Here is an 18,554-nt window from a genome sequence, read left to right as displayed (position 1 = left end):
GAGTGCATCTGCTAGGTTCGTGGGCGAATGAAGCAAGCGAGGACCCAGGTGAGATTTCAGGCCTCCTTACACAGTGTTGATCGCTTAAAATTTTTGCCCTTATTTTCTTCAGAAAAAGAAGCAAAAAAAGTAGAAGGATTCGACATGGTCCAGAAGCCGAGCTACTATGTCAGGCTGGGGTCCCTGTCCAGCAAGCTCCGCTCCCGGGCCTACCAGCAGGCGCTCAGCAGGGTGACGGATGCCAGGCAGAAGGGCCTGGAGACCATTTCTCAGCTCTACTCGGCTGTGCACCTGGTGAGTACGGCTACACTCAGTGGGCTTGAAGGGGGTCCTTCTAGCTCGGGAAAGGAGAGCAGTGGAGTCGTGAAAGCCAGGATTCTGATTTTTAAGAAATTTTCATTTTGGTCTTTTTGAGACAGGGTCTCAACCATGCGGTTTATTTTTTTTTTTTTAATTTTTATTTATTTATTCATTTATTTTGTGTGTGTGTGGCCAGCTCAGCCCACCAGGGGGCGGGCTGGCTGGCATGTGGTGCTGGGGATTGAACTGCGGTTCCTGTGTTTTTGCTTAGCTTAGCTTGTTCTAAGTAGGTGCTTTAGACCACTGAGCCATCTCACCAGCCCCAACCATGCGGTTTAGGCTGGCCTTGAACTCACCTTGTACCCCAGGCTAGCCTTGAACTCAGTGATCCTCTGGGATGACAGGGTTGTGCCACCACACCTGGCTAAGAATTTTGATTTTTAGAAGCAATTTGAAAGAAAAAGAAATAGGCAGAGAACATACGGACAGCTCTGAGAAAAGAAAGTGTAAGTAGCTGAAAGCCCTGAGTGTCGCTGGTTTTACTCTAAGCTGTCGAGACCCCTCCCTCGAGCTGTGATACCAACTTCGGTGCTGTCGGTAATGGTTGAGAAAGCTGTGCTGTGTATTTCTGGTGCATTTAGGAATGGGAGTGGACCAAGGGACTGTTCTAGAAACACAGTGAGGCCCAGCCAGGTAGCTCAGCAGACTGCAGCACCTGTTTAGGCAGGCCCAGTGACGGGGGATTCGATTCCCTGTGTGCCGTGCTGGCCCAGACCCCAGGCAGTTGAGACTGGGTGGTGGCGCGTGCTTGTAATCCCAGTGCTTGGGAGGCTGAAAACAGGAGGATCACTATGAGTCCGATCTGTGATGTAGGGAGACCTGTAGACCCTGTGTAAATACATTAAAAAAGCAGTAAAATAAATGGAAATACAGTCAACACACCTGTACCTAGAACAGCTATAATTGTAGGATGATTTCCTACAGATAAAAGCCTGTGCAGATTTGTTTAGCATCAACTGTAAAGGACTAGGGCCAGGGAGATAGCTCAGTAGAGTAAGCGCCTGCCTGGCGAGTGCAGGGTCTTGAGTTCAATCCCTGGTACTGAAAAAAAAAAAAAAGGACTAATTAGTACCTCACAATGGCCTATTGTGGGGCCTGGAAGATTGCCACGTTGAAGGACGTTGTGTACTGTCCCACTGTGAAACACATTCCTGGAAGAGGAAGTTGGCAGCTGTAGCAGGAAAGAGGAAGGCCTCAGTTTAATCCCCAGTATACCAAGAGGGAAAAAAAGAGAAAGAAAACAAAGTAAGAGAGGAAAGGAGGGGAGGAGGGAGAGAGGGAGGGAGGGAAGAAATTCAGTAAAAACCAAGACTTTAAATGAGAACCATCCCCTTCCTTATAATCCCAGCCTGTCCTTGACTCACGCACAAGCGTTGCAGGGTCTCACCTGTGGTAAACCGAGGGTACATTTTGCGTGAGTGGTTAAATTAGTTATTAGTTACGTAGGAGCAGTAAAGAGCTGCTGCAGTGTGCTTGACTACACGCATTGATGATAAATAACAAGGCGGGATGGTTCTCATTCAAAGTCTTGGTTTTTACTGTATTTCTTCCCTCCCTCCCTCTCTCCCTCCTCCCCTCCTTTCCTCTCTGCCTTTGTTTTCTTTCTCTTTTTTTCCCTCTTGGCATACTGGGGATTAAACTGAGGCCTTGGGTGTGCTAGGTAGTGCTCGCCACTGAGCTACGTCAGCCCTACTTTTTGGGTTTTAGCAGGCTGACACGAAAGTCTGACTGTATGTTCTCTCGTCTTACTTCACTGTGTTCTAGATTGAATATGCCAGGAAGAACGTGCATAGTGCCAACCAGAAGATCCAGGATGCGCAGGACAAGCTGTACCTCTCGTGGGTGGAGTGGAAGAGAAGCGTTGGCCACGACGACTCCGATGAGTCGCACTGCGCGGAGGTGAGCGGGCCAGCATGGCCCGGCCCTCCGTGTTCCGAGGGCCTTCCTGTCAGACTCCAGTTTTCCCTTAATTTCTCTTAGAATAATTTCTTTTGAGCTTGAACAATATGATGGATATAAGTTGCTTATTCCGCGGCAGAACAGCAGAACTAGGGAGGAAGTGAGTGACTTTACGTGGCAGCATTATGGTACAGTGTGTGACCCCCCGGCCGGGGTGGGGGTCCCAGGGCGGCTGGCAGGTGCAGCATGCAGGTCTGAGGGCAGTGAGTGTGGAGGAGAGGGCAGTAGAGGCCTGGAGTTCGGACGGGAGGAATCGCGTGTTGCACGTAACAGTTCCACAAAGTGGCTCTTCATACCCCTACAGCCAGCAGGGGCATTTTGAAGAATAAATTTGTTTGGTACGTTTTGGGTATACATAACAATAACATTCATCATAAGGATTTGTACTGCGGGTTTCACATCGTGCCATCTCACCTGAGGGTAGAAAATCTAAATGACGCTCCTAGCATGGAGGACATTTCATTCTGTCTGGGGTCTCCTGCCTGTTATGTTTCTCCAAGCTTAAGATGAGCCTTGGAGACTGGGGCATTACTGCAGAACCCCACTCAGCTATTTCTAGCTGTTGTGTAGACCGAGCTCATGTTCAGAGCTGTGACATTTGAATTCCTAGCTAGCACCATTGGCCTGCACCCACTTCCTGCACCTGCTGTGCTGATGACAGCTTTAAAAGGTCCGCGAATCCACGTACACAGCAGAGCCACACTCAGCCCCCAGGAGTGAGGTCGTTCGTTCGTGGCCCGTTTGATCCGCTCTAACTCTTGTGTGTCTTATTTTTAGCACATCGAGTCCCGTACTCTCGTCATTGCCCGCAGCCTGACTCAGCAGCTGCAGACCACGTGCCACACCCTGCTGGGCAGCGTCCAGGGGCTGCCGCGTGACATCCAGGACCAGGCCCGCCGCTTGGGCATGATGGCTGGTGACGTCTACTCCGTGTTCCGCAATGCGGCGTCCTTTGCAGAAGTGTCTGACAGCCTGCTGACCTCTAGCAAAGGGCAGCTGCAGAGGATGAAGGAGTCTTTAGATGACGTAATGGATTACCTTGTTAACAACACGCCCCTCAACTGGCTGGTAGGTCCCTTTTACCCCCAGCTGGCCGAGTCCCAGCACACTCGGGGCCCGGGCACAGAGTTGGACCAGACTAGTCGGCAGCCTGAGCACAGAGCACCTTAGCCCGTCCTGTCACCTTGCTGAGTGCGGCCGGGCCAGGCTTTCTGTGCCATAGAAATGAACCCGATCGCTGACTCCTGGCTGGGAAAGTAGGTCCTGGGCCAAGGGCTTAGGTGGTGGTGTTTCCAGCTGGATTAAGAGCTTTAAAGTTTCCGGCATTAGCAGATAAATTGTATTGTGGGGGTGGTAGGAAAGGCATGTCACCCTTGTCAGATCCTGGCTGTGACTCGGGCACACGCATTCACGTGGTCTCATTCGGGGGGCGTGGTGTTGCCACCGTGTATTTAAATGTGCCTTCATGTTTCTCCAGCCACTGCTGCGTGGTCAGAGCGCGCATCCTCCTCGGGTTTATCCCGTGATACATGCTTGCACAGCTCCATGTAGGGTTTCAGTCCTTATGAAGGGACACTGCCTTGGAAATCAATAAACTAGCAAGTGGGTCAGCTGTTGCTCCACGTGCTTTGTGTGTTGCTTTCATAGAGCTGATTGATGGCATTGCTAACACACACCCGCGAATCCCAGCCGGCCTGTTGGGGCTTTCGGCGTGGTGCTGGCATCGCGAGGCCGATGGTGCAGGATGAGCGTGGGCAGCGGCAGGTTTCAGACAAGCCAGCATTCAGCTGGATGCAGTGGCACGCATCTGTCATCTCAGCTGCTTGGGAGGCTGAGACGGGAGGACCCTCGAGGCTAGGGAATTGGGGTCAGCCTTGCCAACATAGCGAAGCCATCACAAGAAGGAAGATGCTGGTGTGGTGGCACGTGGCTGGAGTCTCAGCACTCCAGGAGGCTGAGGCAGGAGAAGCAGAGTGTGGGCCCAGCCCATGCAGTGAAACTGCTTAAGCCCCGCCCCCCGCCCCCTACGCCAAAGGGCTGTGGTGCAGCTTGGCGTGAAAGCCCTATTCAGTGCCGACACTCACAGAGAGTGTGAGTCGCTGTGCACGCTGCAGGCTGACTGCAGCAAGCGTCGTGCTGGGCTCCATCTGCCAACTGGGAGTGCATTTTAGGTCAGAAAAGACCTAGCAGTGGCCAACTACCTTGTGAAAGGAATCAGAACTGAAAGGAAGCAAGTGGGTAACTGTCCGTCTCAGGCAGAGACAGTAGGTATTTCTTGCCAAGGGGCCACTTAAAAGTGAGCCAGCAGGGCATGGCATGCATGTCTGTGACCCCAGCACTCAGGAGGCTGAGGCAGGATGATTGCTGGAGTTCTTGGCCAGCCTGTACCTCATAGCCAAGATCCTGTCTCAATAAACCACATCAAAAAGTGTCAGCCATTGATTGCTTCTTGTCCACTTTCAGCTTGCTTTAACCTACTAGCTAGGACTCTGAGCAGAAGTAACCACTCTGAGAAATTTTATTTTAAAAATGTCCCCACAGGGCTGGTGAGATGGCTCAGTGGTCTAAAGCACCTACTTAGAACAAGCTTACCAAAGCACAGGGACCACGGTTCGATCCCCCAGCACCACATGCCAGCCAGCCCCGCCCCCTGGTGGGCTGAGCTGGCCACACACACACACAGACACACACAATAAATAAATAAACTATTAAAAAAAAAAAAAAAATGTCCCCACATAGCCAGCCATGGTGGCACATGACATGGCTACAGTTCCAGGTACTCAGGGACCGAGGAAGGAAGACTAGAAGTTTGAGTTCGGTCTGGGCAATTTAGCAAAACCCTGCCTCAAAATGAAAAAGTACAAGCCAGGCCTAGTGGTGCATGCCTGTTATCCCAGCACTCAGAAGGCTGAGACAGGAGGATTGATTAAGGGCAGCCTGGGCTACAAAGTGAGCTCAAGACCAGCCTGAGCTGCATAGTGAGACCCCCAAAAGACAACAAACATGACTACCCAGACGCTGTACGTGATAACAATCATTTTACCGTTGCCTTCAGGGCTAGCATGCCCCCTCGTCCGAGAACTCTACATCCTCACTTTACTAGAATAAGCACTAGTGTGCCAGGCTTCATGCCTCGGGAAGCGTGCGCGCCAACCCTGGCCGCTCCCGTTGTTCAGTGCAGGTGAGGAGGAACAGCAGAGCTGCAGTGCTCTGGCCCTTGCTTGAGAGTGTGCAGGCGAGCCCGTGTGCGTCACAGGAAAGTTTCCGTTCAAAGCGAACTCGGCTGGCAAGCGCAAGGTCCCGCTCAACCCCTCGTAATGCAAAAAGAAGCTAACTGGGCAAGGTTAGTCTTTCCAGAATTGGTGTCAGGGCTAACCGTTACCTCACGTGTGAGCCTGCCGTAGCCTCACACATTCAGTTACTTTTATATAACGAAAGAACATGCATTGTGCCGTAAAAATAAATGCAGTGTTCTGGTTTTGTGTTGTCAGTGCCGCACACACTCACCTTGGTCTGCAGGTTAGTGGGCCGCACGTGGCGTTCTGTTCGTACGGCCACCACTGGCCCAAGCTGTGAAGGTTAGGACAAGCACGCGCTAGCTGCCTGGGGTGGCTTACACCTGCAGTTCTACCACTCAGGAAGGGTAAGGCAAGAGGATTGCAAATTCGAGCCCAGCCTGGGCCACTGAGGAACTTACCCACCGGCTCAAGATTTACGAAGCCTGGGGAGGTAGCTCAGTCGGAGACCTTGGGTTCAAAGTGCACCACCACCACCATGAAGAACAAATGAGACCATGAGAAGCAGACCCTGCATCCTGAACACGGCCAGTGCCGTCTCCTGGACATCTGTCGTAAGGATGCTGGGCCTGTGATGTCCACGGTAGGTGCGGGGTGCGGTGCCCCCCGAGGATCTCCGTGAGCACCCCGCGAGTGTCCTGGGATGCTAGCCTGCAGCTGGGTTATCTTGGAAAGAATGCGTTGTCAGCTCTGTCCTTGCAGGGAGGGGCTCTGGCCTCAGCAATGTCACAGCATGCCTGGGATTGCGATTCGGCCTGGGTCCCTGACCATCTTTGCAGCAAAATGCACTTTACCTTCCTGCTCTGATGCTCTGCAGCTATTCTTGTTTGCATCAGTGAAATGGGGATTTATTTTACAAATCTGTGAAATGATACTTGTGCTACCTTGCTGAAGAGCCCTGTGCAGATGGGTCAGGCAAGAGCACAAAGGGGTAAATGAAAGTCACTGTGAAGACCCTGGCTGCCCCTAGCTCCTGTTTCCTTCCCAGCCCACACTGTCACAGTGAAGTGCAGTGACAAGCTGACATTTGAGATTGTCTAGGGGAAATGCGACCCTGACTTATTCTGGACATGCAGACTGCGAGGAAACTGTACCTGTGGCTCTTGCACACCGTCTTGGAGGCTAGAATTGTGTATTGGTGGTAGTCACAAAACCAAAGCTGAGTATGCAGCCTCCAACATTCTGTACAGAAATCTCCCTTGCCTGGCCCATGTATGACTTTGGAAGGGATATTTGTGTGTGTGTGTGTGTGTGTGTGTGTGTGTGTGTGTGTGTTGGTACTTAAGGAATTAAAAATAGCCAGGCCTAGTGATGCATGCCTGTATTCCAGCACTCCAGGCAGAGGCAGAATTGTCTTTGGGAGTTCGAGGCCAGCCTGAACAGAGAGACCCTGTCTCAAAAAGATGCAAAAATTCCTGTTTACTGAGCACCTTTCACAAAGGGGGCTCATGCTGCCTTTGCCCGCGAGTCCATCCTCACTTGGGAGGTAGAGCTGGAAGTTTTGGCCGCTAGAAGCTCTTATCGAGATGGGCATCTCCATCCTAACATTGTTACAGCTTCCTGCTTTGTGGCCCAGAAAATACCTCTGCTTTTTTTTTTTTTTTTTTTTGGTGGAACCGGGGATTGAACTCAGGCCCCTGAACTTGCCAGGCAAGCGCTTATTCTACTGAGCTATTTCCCCAGCCCCACCCCTCTGCTTCTATTCTCTGTGTGACAGCTGCCTGTTGCTTTTTATGCTGGGTAAAAATAGTGATAATAAGATTTAGTTATTGTCATCTTTTATATTTTTAAAGAGAATACAAAATAATGATAATAGAAAACCATTAGAAATGATACAGAATTTCACGAAATCTGAATTCAGCAATATTTGTTGCATTACATAGTGTTGTCTTCAAATTAGTTGTTTAGATTACCAGATATAGACATGCAAAATTGGGGGGAAATGTTAAAGAAATTAAGAGAAAAAAAATTAAGCATTAACTATTCCTTTCCATAAATAAGACCTAGTAAGATAGTAAAACAGACATTAATAGAGCAAATAAGCCTGATGTGGCGCCCACCTGTAATCCCAGCGCTGCAGGCTGAGGCAGGAGGATTGCTGTATTTTGAGGCCAGCCTGAACTGCCTACTAGACCCTGTCTCAAAAAAACAAAACACAACAACCAAGTAGTTTATTGGACATTGAAATATACATGTAATAGAAAATAGGTGGTTTTTCCGTGGCACTGGAGATTGAGCCCAGGACCCTTGCCCTGAGCTCTATTCCCAGCCCTTCCTGGAGAACACTTGCTAGCATATGTGTATGGTACATAAGGAGCTTTGTAAGAAAAAGGAGAGACAGTCCTACAGCAAGGACCAGCTTTATCATGAGGAAGCTGCAGCCCCAACCCTAAGTGTAGGGGCGCTGCTGTCCTGGAGTAAGATGGGGGTGCAGCGAGAGGGAGGCAGCTGGAGCCCGCAGGCCTGGGGTCCGCGCGGGCCTTGGCTCAGGGCTCCGGGTCTCCAGCCCCAGTGGGCAGGAGTTAGGCTGGCCAGCAACCCGGGCTGCTGGTGCAGTGTTGTGTAAGGCTGAGAGAAGGGAGCGAGGGGCAGGACTCTCCAGAGGGGTTTTCCTTTGGGACTTCTTGCAAGTATGTCTAGTCCACACGCCACAGCCTGCTCTTTTCACTTCCTCTCCTCTCCTTCCTCCTGTCCTTCCTCGAATTCCTTTATTTCTGTGTTGCTGTGCGGCCTCCCAAGTTCCTAGGCTGCCCGGGCTGGGCTCCCGCGCTCTCTCGTGTCCTCCCACTTCAGCCTCCCAGTGCTGGCCCTGGGCCCCCGGGGAAGTGCAGGAAGCCACAGACTGTGGGGGACAACCAGAGCGCGCTCTTGTGCCAGACTGTCTGCAGTCCTGCAGTCCAGAATGGCCTCCAATGCGCCTTGAAGCCCGGGCCTTTTTAAAAAACTATTCCTTACAGTGTTCATTTGGGTCTGACGTTAGACATAATATCAAATGTACTGTTTCATTTTAGTTTTGATATTTTAAGACAGTCTCTGGTGGAGCTGAGGTTGGCCTTGACCTACTAGGTGGGCTAGACTGGGCTCTAATCCATGCTCCTCCGCAGCCTACCGTACCAGGCTTACCATTGTAGCCATTTCATTTTTAAATTGTTTTTTTAAATTTTATTTATTTATACTAGGAATCAAACTTAAAAGTCCTCATGCTTGCCAGGCAGGCACTGTGTTGCTGAACTACATCCTCAGCCCTGCTTTTTTTGTTTTGTTTTGATTTGATTTTTGAGACAAGCTCTCCCTATGCAGTTCAGGCTGGCCTTGACCTCACTCTGCAGCCCAGGCTGGTCTCAGTGACCCTCTTGCCTCAGCCTCCCGAGGGCTGGGATTATAGGTGTTAGCTTCCTTTTAAAGAAACATGTTAGGGGCTGGTGAGATGGCTCAGTGGTCTAAAGCACCTACTTAAAACAAGCTAAGCAAAGCACAGGGACTGCAGTTCAATCCCCAGCACCACATGCCAGCCAGCCCCGCTCCCTGGTGGGCTGAGCTGGCCCCCCCCAACATAAATATTAAAAATAAATAAAGAAAAATAATTTAAAAAAAATAAACATTTTACACTCAGGCAGCAGAGGCAGATAGATCAAGAGCTCAAGTACAGCCTGGGCCACAGAGTAAGACCCTGTCTCAGAAAACAGAGAGGGAGAGAGGGAGGGAAGAAGGGAGAGCGATCCATTAGTGCTTGCCCAGCACCTGTGGCTTGGAGGGCCACCCCCCCTTTGTTGATGTCTGAGGCGTGGCCGGCCTACGCAAAGGCCGCCTCTGCTCCTCTGAGGCCGCGTGGGCCTGGGCGTTCACTTGGCCGGTGTGTGACGGCCACAGTCTTCTCCTACAGGTGTTTGGTTTCCCTGCCACAGACCTGACGTCGGAGGCGGACGAAATTCCGGATATTATACCTTGGGATGAGGAGGAGGAGGCAGCAAATCGGTCACGTGCCAGCGACCGGTCCTCTGGGGCGAGGCACTGAGTACCTAATGTAAAATGCTGCTTTTGTTTGAATATAAAATTTGTATCACATTAAACTTCACGTGTGCTCCTGTATATATTCCTGTGGCATGTGGGCGTACTACTCCCTGTTCTGGTGCTTGATTTTTAACTGTAGTGAACCTGATTGGTTTAACTTCCGTAAGACCTTTTCTGTGTAATCCTTCAAAGTTGAATTGCTGAGGCTGGGCGTGTTGGTGGGTGCACACACGGAGTCCCAGCACTCAGGATGCTGAGGCAAGAGGCTTGCTGAGACTTGGAGGCCGCCTGGGACTGCGCAGTGAGCCCTCCCTCAATGCCGGCAAAAGTTTGTTACAAAGCCTGTAATAAAAATTGAGCCTATAACTTGAATCAGAGTGGGTTTTATTTATTTACTTGTTTTTGTATTTTAGGGAAGGGTCTACAAGGGTGTTCAGGGTCTCACTACTAGATCGGACTCCTAGTGGTCTGCCTGTTTACAGCCTCCCAGAGCTGGGATTGCAGGTATGCCCTACCATGCCCAGTCTCAATTGTCATCTCAGCAGGCCCCAGGGGCGGGGCTGGCACAGCAGGCCTGGTGATCAGACCCCCGCCCCCTGCGCCTGTTTATAGACCCTTGAAGCAGTTGAGCTATTTGGCTGGCCCCAGAGTGGGTTTTTTGTTTATTTGCTTTTATTGAACTTTTTTTTTTGAGGGGGTCCCTAAGGAGCCAGGCCTGCTTCTTTTGATAGCATAGCCCCTACTTACGTCTTTGGGATCTCAGTGGCTCTGCCTACTGGTCAAGGTTTGGCTTTTTCTAGGTGTGGCCTGTGCCTGTTAGCTCAGCCCTTTGGGAGGCTGAGACTCACAAGTGTCAGCCCAGCCCATGTAACTAAGGTAGGCCCTATCTCAAAATTAAAAAAAAAATTGGAAACAGGGTTTTACTATGCAGTTCAGAGTGGCCTGGCTCAAAATAAAAACATTTTTAAAAGGGCTGGGGGACCAGCCAGATAGCTCAGTGGATTACAGTGCCTGCTTAGGCACACGCAGGGACTGAGTTCGATCCTGGGCATGCCATGCCAGCCTGGCCCCCAGGGGGCACTGAGACAGCAGTTGAGACTGGGCAGCTCTTGACAGGCTGAAAACAGGAGAATCACTACAAGTCTGATCTGTGTAATGAGACCCTGTAGACTCTGTGGTAAATACAAAAAAGAAAAAAGAAAAAGAAAAGATGAGCCAGGCATGGTGGTACACACTTGTGATCCCAGCTCTCTTGGGAGGCTGAGACAGTAGGTCACCAAGAGTTGGAGGCCGGGCTGGGTTAGAAAGTGAGTTTAAGCCTAGCCTGAATTACAGAGCAAGCCACTCTCAAAAAAAAAAAAAAAAAAAAAAGTGGGGTTGGGGATGTAGCTCAGTGAATAAAGGTCCTGGGTTCAATCCCCAGTAAAGATGGGTTTGCTTTCCCTTAGCCTGGAAAGAGGGGGGCATGTGAGTGAACAAACAGGGTGACCGGGGAGGGCACAGCACGTTGGGCGAGGGCTCAGACCTCGATTTTTGAGACAGGGTCTCGCTGTGTAGTCCAGGCTGGCCTTGAACTTTGTGGCCCAGAATGGCCTCAACTCATGGCCATCATCCTGCCTCAGCCTCCTGAGTGCTGGGACCACAGGCAGGCACCACCACCTCCAGCTGTATAATCCTGCTGTGCCCCTTCCTGTGTGACCCAATATGATTCCTTAATAGCTCACTGCCTCTATTTTCTCACCCGAAAATGACAATTGTGCTAGGTTTTTATCAAGATTAAATTATTAACATTTATGAATGCTCAGAGCAGTGCTTGGCCCCAAATAACATCAAATAAGTCTAAATTATATAAGTAAATTGTAGAAACAATGACTAATCCCATATACCGGGGACCTGGCCAAGACCCCCAGCTGCTTGTATGAGGAGGTCCAGCAAAGTATGGAATAAGAAACAAAGAGACAAATTTAGTATTATGAAGAGACAATTTTAGTAATGAATTAATCAAAATCTCTAGAAGCCCTCTCCTAGAGAATGAGGCTTTGGGGGGACAGCTAGACACAAACTATAACAGTGGTCTTAGTTTAGTCTTAGTGGGTGGGACTTATGTAGGGGGTGGGAGATTCCATGTCCAGGTCAGAGGAAGATGACCTTATGCTAAGAAGGATCTTGCCCTGGAGTGTTTTTTACTATTACTGGTTGGGTTAGGGAGATAGCTCAGCAGCACAGCACCTGCCTGGCAAGTATGAGGTGCTGATTCAATTCCTGATACTGCATTATGATCCTCATCCTCATCATCCTCATCATCATCTTAGTGGTTGTCTCAGTTATTGTTCGCTCATTGCTGGGACAAAATGCCCAACATCCCAAATCAAAGAAGGAAAGGTTTATTTTGCTCACAGTGAAGGTTTCAGTCCATACTCGGCTGGCTCTAAGGCAGAGGGGCACAGGGCAGAGGACAGCAGCTGTGGCAGTGGAAAACAGCAAAGGGCAAAGGCAAGAGGCAGGAGCAGCAGCAGCAGTGGCAAGAGAGCAAGTCTGTCTCCCTTATGGTGCATTCGGGGCATCTGTTGGTATCTGTTCCAGACCGGGTGTAGCACTCACACCCGTAACCCCAGCACTGCATAATGAATTAATCAAAATCTCTAGAAGCCCTCTCCATGAATGAGGCTTTGGGGGGACAGCTAGACACAAACTATAACAGTGGTCTTAGTTTAGTCTTAGTGGGTGGGAGAGGATGGCTCATGCCTAAACAGTTTATGGGAAATCTCAAAAGGGTGACGCCAGTAGTCCCAGGGTTCAATCATCCCTTAGGGAAATATGCCAAATTAGCCATTGTGAATTTGTGGTCCCCAACAACAGTGGCCAACCCGGTAGCTATGAATATCCCTACTGTCCAGGTTGTGGTCACAAAACACCACTTCCTGATAAAAGAAGCAAAAGTTTCCTTAAGAAATGGCTGATTCCAGGTCTGAGACAGAAAATGTACAAAATGTGCTTAGACCTCCTTGAAAAAGCCAATTTAAAGCGATTCTCATTGGTCATATACGGGACAATATAATATGGTGTCTTGGTTACTTTTGTTGTTGCTGAGACAAAACACTTGGCAACCAAAATTCAAGGGGAAAGGTTTATTTAACTCCTAGTCTGTAGAGGTTTCAGTCCACAATCGCCAGGCGCCAAGGCAGGGTGGCACAGCAGAGGGACACCACAGAGGAGAAAAAGTTCATGGTGGAAAGAAGGCAGCAAAGCAGCAGGAGACGACCACAGAGCTTTCTGTCCCTTATATCTTATCCAGGCCACTCAGGGTGGGTGGCACCCACACCCTGGATCCTAGCATTGAGCCATGAATCAATCCCACACAATCCACACACTCTGTCCAGACAACTCTGCAAAAGCCCCGTCTATGACCAGATGAGGCTATGGGTAGACATCACAAACCATAAAATATAGGCCAGAGATACAACAGATCGAAGTGCATAAGTACATTTAAATTTGTGCATTCATTTTGTGTTTGACAGAGAGAGGAGTGAGGGAGGTATCTGAGAAAATACCTAGAATTTGTGTTCAGGGGCAGGCCTAGAATTTGAGTTATCAATTTTGAGTGTGAACAGGCATAATTGTCCCTTATCTGCTAAATTGCAGAAGTAGACTAGGTAGAGAGCTGGATTTTTTTTTTTTTTTCTTCCAGAACCGGGGATTGAACTCAGGCCCTTGTGCTTGCCAGGGAAGCGCTTATTCCACTGAGCCATCTCCCCAGCCCGAGAGCTGGATTTCACACGATTCACATTTTGCCAAAACATCCATCAAAGAGAAAGGGCCTAAAGAGCTGATGATTTGTTGAAGTTAACGACTGTAACAATGGCAAGAAACGCAGAGAGAAAAGGGTTAGAGATTCTGGTGGTTTAGGGACTCTTGAAATAAGATCTAGAGGGACCGGGATGGAAAATCAGGTTGTGACTGAGATGATGAAGGTGTTGCAGATATTGCTAAGTTCCAGGTTGAGGATCATGAGAGTAGGAGGCTGGCCGAGCGCAGAAGATGGTGTGGCTTTTGGAGAAGAGAACAATTAACTGAGAAGTAAGGTACTGCAAAGCTTATCTGCGCGGACACCAGTGCAGACACAGCACACTCCAGGAGCCACGCTGGGGAGAGAGAACTACGCTGAGTTCTCGAACTGAGATCCAGCTCTCCGGAGGGACCTAGCTGACCTCCAGAAAGCGGGGTGACAGGGCATGGCACAGGCTTCCCGGAGGCTGGGCTCAGTGCCGCCTCACAGGAGGCAGCAACTGCCAGAGCCGGCGGCGTGGAGCCAGACAGCACCCCGTAGCCACGCCCCAGTGCTGCGCGAGCCGGGCTGGGCTGGAGCGTGCTGCCGGGAAAAGCTCAGCGGAGGGCCCCGTGGCAGCTCGGCGGCGCGGAAGGTCTGGGGTGCGACCGGGCACAGGAAGGAAGGAAGGAAGGAAGGAAGGAAGGGAGGGAGGGAGGGAGGGAGGGAGGAAGGAAGGAAGGAAGGAAGGAACTCGCGGCCTTCTCCTGCTGCCGGGCTGAACCCGTCCTAGCCCCGAGCGGCGATCTCGGGCGTGGGTGCAGCCTTCTAGAATACACCTTTCACTAACGACAGCTGGGGTTCAGAGGTTGGCTCACTGGTCGGCCAAGATGGCTTTCTTACTGCACTGAGCCACAGTACTCTAAAGCTTTCATTTAACTTAATCATGTACAGCAGGAGGAAAGAAACAGTGAACCTTACGAACGGAGGAAGGCGGGGCAAGGGCTCGCCAGCCGGCCGCGCAATGCACTCTGGGCCTTGTAGTTCCGCGGCCGGGCAGGACGGGCGGCGGGCGCGCTGCATCGCGGGAGCCGTAGTCTTCCGGGCGGGCTTTCGTTCCCGGAAGCCGGCGCACATGCGCGCAGCTCTTCTGGAAGCGCGGGAGGCTCGCTTTGTGGCGGCCCCGCCTCGGCCGTTCTGACCGTTCCGTTTCCTGAGCCTCTCGGCCGTTCGGCCTGCCATGGCCCGGCGCGAGCGAGCGGCGGGCGGCGGGGAGGGAGCGCCCGCCGCGGCTTCCGGCGGCCTGTGGTGAGGTCCCGACAGCCTCTCGGCCGCTCGTGCCGCGCTTTCCGTGAAGTCGCCTCGCCGCCGTGAAGATGAGCGCGGGCGGCCTCGCGTCCTTCGAGAAGCAGCACCTCTGGATGTACCTGCGGGCGCTCGGCTTCGAGCCCGGCCCCGCGGCCGCGGCCAGCGGGAAGCTCGCGTCGCACGCGCACCTCGGCGTGTAAGGAGGCGGGGCGGGCGGGCGCGGGGACTGGCGTGGCTGCGTGGCGGCGCTGGGGGGCGCGGGGCTGCGTAGGAGTGGGTGGGAGCGGGGATGGGTGCGAGGCTGCATAGGTGCGCGGGTGGCGCGGGGACTCGTGCGGGTGCGCGTGGATGCGGGGATGGGTGCGGGGATGGGCGCGGTAGGGCGCAGGGACGTGTGCGGGTGGGCACGGGGCTGCGTAGAAATGGGTGGGAGCGGAGATGGGCGCGAGGCTGCGTAGGTACGCGGGTGGGCGCGGGGACTGGTGCGGGTGCGCGTGGGTGCGGGTATGGGCGCGGAAGGGCGCGGGGACGGTTGCGGGTGGGCGCGGGGCTGCGTAGGAGTGAGTGGGATCGGAGATGGGTGCGAGGCTGCGTAGGTGCGTGGGTGGGCGCGGGGGTGGGCGCGGGAGGGCTCGGGGCTGCGTAGGAGTGGGTGGGAGCGGAGATGGGTGCGAGGCTGCGTAGGTGCGCGGGTGGGCGCGGGGACTGGTGTGGGTGGGGGTGGGTGCAGGGATGGGTGCAGGGATGGGCGCGGGAGGGCGCTGGGCTGCGTAGGAGTGGGTGGGAGCAGGGATGGGTGCGAGGCTGCATAGGTGAGCGGGTGGGTGCGGGGACTGGTGCGGGGACTGGTGCGGATGCTCGTGGGTGCGGGGATGGGTGCGGGGACGGGTGCGGGGACGGTGCGGTGGGCGCGGGGCTGCGTAGGAGAGGGTGGGTGCGGAAGGGCGCAGAGATGGGTGCAGGTGTGGATGGGTGCGGGTAAGTGCGGGGCAGCATAGGAATGCTGGAGGTTGCAGGTGGGCGCGGGGACTTTTTGAGTAAGGACACTAACGCACTAACGCACGCCAAACTTGGCAAACTAGTAGGGAAGGGTATTAAGAAAAGCAGATGGGCTGGGGATGGCTCAGTAGAATAAGTGCTTGCCTGGCAAGCGCAAAGGCCTGAGTTCAATGCCCGGTTCTGGAAAAAAAAAAAAAAAGCAGAGCCGGACATGGTGGCACACACTTGTGACCCGAGCCCTGGGGAGGCTGACACAGAAGATCACTGTGAGTTCAAGACCACCTAGGTTACAAAGTGAACTCCAGACTAGCCTCAGCTGCATTGCTAGACCCTGTCTCAAAAGACAAAACCTGAATGATCCTCAATGTATGACTCAGTAGTCCCTTCTAGAGTATTTTGCCCTGAAGTATTTATTACATTTTGGAAAAATACTGGTTGCATTACAGACAATGGATTAGAAGTGGAAGAAAGGTTTCACCAGGCCTAAACTTAAGCTGGCAGTGGGAATGGAAAGAGAAGTGACTTTTTGTTGACATTCAGTGGATACTTACTTATTTTTGAGACAGGGTCTAAATGCAGCCCAGATTTACCTGGAACTTGTGATCCTCCTGTTTCAGCCCCTAGAGTGCTGGGTGTACAAATGTGGCCACTTCTCTGGCAGACAGATGCTCACTGTAGTAATGGACTGGGCATATATTGGTGGGCAGAAGAAATAGAGACTTTTCCCTTACAGATTGGTGAATAAATCTACCCCAGATTCCATATTACAAATCGTGTCATAGAGAGTACTGTGAGCAAATACTGGGTTTGAGAGGTGGTAGGGAAGTGGGATAGGTGGAGCTTTTTGTATTCCTTGAGGCGTAGATGTTCCACTCGTGGATAGGCTTGGGAACGTAAGCCAGACAGTTGTAATGCTAAGTTGTAATGCTACGTGGTTTGGTTCATGTTGTTCTGGGGGAGAGCTGGAGACCCGATTTGGGGGCCCTCACTTGCTGTGCGAGAGCTGTGCCCATGGGCAGTGTTCGGTTTTACCAGTCCTTTCCTTTTTCTCATCCTGCTTTTTCATTTAAATCACTAGGAACATGTTTGATAAGCTGAACCGAGATGCCTTTCACATAGTTTCTTATTTTTTGTTTCAAACTCTGGACCAGTCTCTCACCAAAGAAGTTTTCAAGTAAGAAAAAATTCATTTACTTTCTTTTATTATTATTATTATTATTTTGTATTTTAGTAAGGGTCTACAGAGTCTCACTAATAGATCGGAATTGTAGTGATCCTCCTGTATTCACCCTCCCAAAGAGCTGGGATTACAAGCGCGTGCCACCACGCCCAGTCCAGTTGCCTGCTCAGTGTGCTTCTTAGAATGGCCAAACCCCAGCCTCTGCGCTTCTGCATCTGCCTAAGCAGGCGCTTTAGTCCAGTGAGCTCTTTAGCTGGCCCTGCATACTTTCTTGTCTGTCTTATTCTCAAATTTAAAAAAGGACTGCGCATTGATGTAAGGCAGATGTTAATTTTGGCCTTTTGACTCTGGTTTGGGAAGGATGCCACAAAATTCAGGTTTGAAGCTTAGTGTATCTGGATGGGATTTGTCTTTATTTTCTGGTGCTCACCTTCAAGTCATTGTATATTTCATAATTAATACAGATACAGTTTCATAAAACTGTTCTTGGGCCAGGGATGTAGGTCATTGGCACAGTACCTGCCTAACAAATGCAAGATCCTGAGTTTAATTCCCAGTTAAAAAACAACAAAACTGTAACATTGTTTGTGCTGTTAACTTAGATAAAGCAGTGACATGACTCTTCTGCTTAAAATAACTCAGCTTTGCCCTTTTTACATTGCCCCATGCCTCACTGATTTTTTTTTAAGACTGGGTCTCACTCTGCAGTTTGAGCTAGCCTTGTACTCACTTTTGTAACCCCCAAGCTGGTCTCGAACTTGTAGCAATCCGGTGTCAGCCTCTCAAGCGCTGGGATTGCATGTGTGGTTCCTATTACTGCTTTTCTTATAGGCAGTGTTGTTTTGCTTTATTGTCTAGGTCTCTATAAATGTTTGTTTTTTTGAGACAGGCTCTGCATATAGTTCAGGCTGGCTCTGCCTTGAACTTATATCCATCCTCCTAACTCAGCCTCCTGGGTGATTATGGGCATGTGCCACTGTGCCTGGCTATAAATCTTTATTATTTGCTCAGTGATATATATTTGCCAGCTGCTGTAGGAAAAAATGATTTCTCTTAAATTTAACCTATTGTGTAGGCAATGAATATTAGAAAGTTTTAAGAAGATAAAAATGTGTATACCCATTAGTCTTTCTTCTAAGCTATTTTGAATATGATTTTGGGATTTTTTTTTCTGTCTAAAAAGTGTTTAGATTGTTTTGATTTTTATATTGGGTCAACAGACTATATAGAAAAGCAACAAATCTATTCTATTTTATTTATTTATTTATTTATTTGTGTGTGTGTGTGTGAGACCCCCTCAGCCCACCAGGGGACGGGGCTGGCAGGCATGTGGTGCTGGGGGATTGAACCGTGGTCCCTGAGCTTTGCTAAGCTTGTTCTAAGTAGGTGCTTTAGACCACTGAGCCATCTCACCAGCCCCCACAAATCTATTCTTGATAATTCTTTTTTTTTTTTTTTTGGAGACAAGGTATCACTATGTAGTCTAGGCTGGCCTTGAACTCCCTGTGTAACCCAGGTTGACCTCTAGCTCACAGTGCTCCTCCTGCCTCAGCCTCCCAGCCTCCTGAGTGCTAGGATTATAAATGTATGCCACCATGATTGGTGGAAGTCTAATAGTTATTATATTTTTTTTTTTTTTGCGGAACTGGGGATTGAACTCAGGCCCTTACACTTG

General features: G+C 50.8%; 2 protein-coding genes across 2 annotated transcripts in view; both read left to right on the top strand.

The window, feature by feature from the left end:
- The window catches only part of Plin2 (perilipin 2), a 15,447-nt gene extending 5,466 nt beyond the window's left edge, over positions 1–9,981 (top strand). Inside the window, exons 4-7 of the mRNA XM_023715814.1 lie at positions 113–294; positions 2,125–2,259; positions 3,097–3,387; positions 9,499–9,981. Of these exons, the coding sequence (XP_023571582.1) occupies positions 113–294; positions 2,125–2,259; positions 3,097–3,387; positions 9,499–9,630 (740 nt within the window). The 3' untranslated portion in view covers positions 9,631–9,981. The remainder of the gene's footprint in view (positions 1–112; positions 295–2,124; positions 2,260–3,096; positions 3,388–9,498) is intronic.
- Positions 9,982–14,518: 4,537 nt separating this feature from the next.
- Haus6 (HAUS augmin like complex subunit 6) overlaps positions 14,519–18,554 on the top strand; it is a 48,978-nt gene continuing 44,942 nt past the window's right edge. The window contains exons 1-2 of the mRNA XM_023715813.1: positions 14,519–14,896; positions 16,778–16,873. Of these exons, the coding sequence (XP_023571581.1) occupies positions 14,769–14,896; positions 16,778–16,873 (224 nt within the window). The 5' untranslated portion in view covers positions 14,519–14,768. The remainder of the gene's footprint in view (positions 14,897–16,777; positions 16,874–18,554) is intronic.

Source organism: Octodon degus, unplaced genomic scaffold, assembly GCF_000260255.1.
Source record: "Octodon degus isolate 3935 unplaced genomic scaffold, OctDeg1.0 scaffold00044, whole genome shotgun sequence".
In the NCBI taxonomy this organism is placed as follows: Eukaryota; Metazoa; Chordata; class Mammalia; order Rodentia; family Octodontidae; genus Octodon; species Octodon degus.
This window is presented reverse-complemented; position numbering and strand designations above follow the sequence as displayed.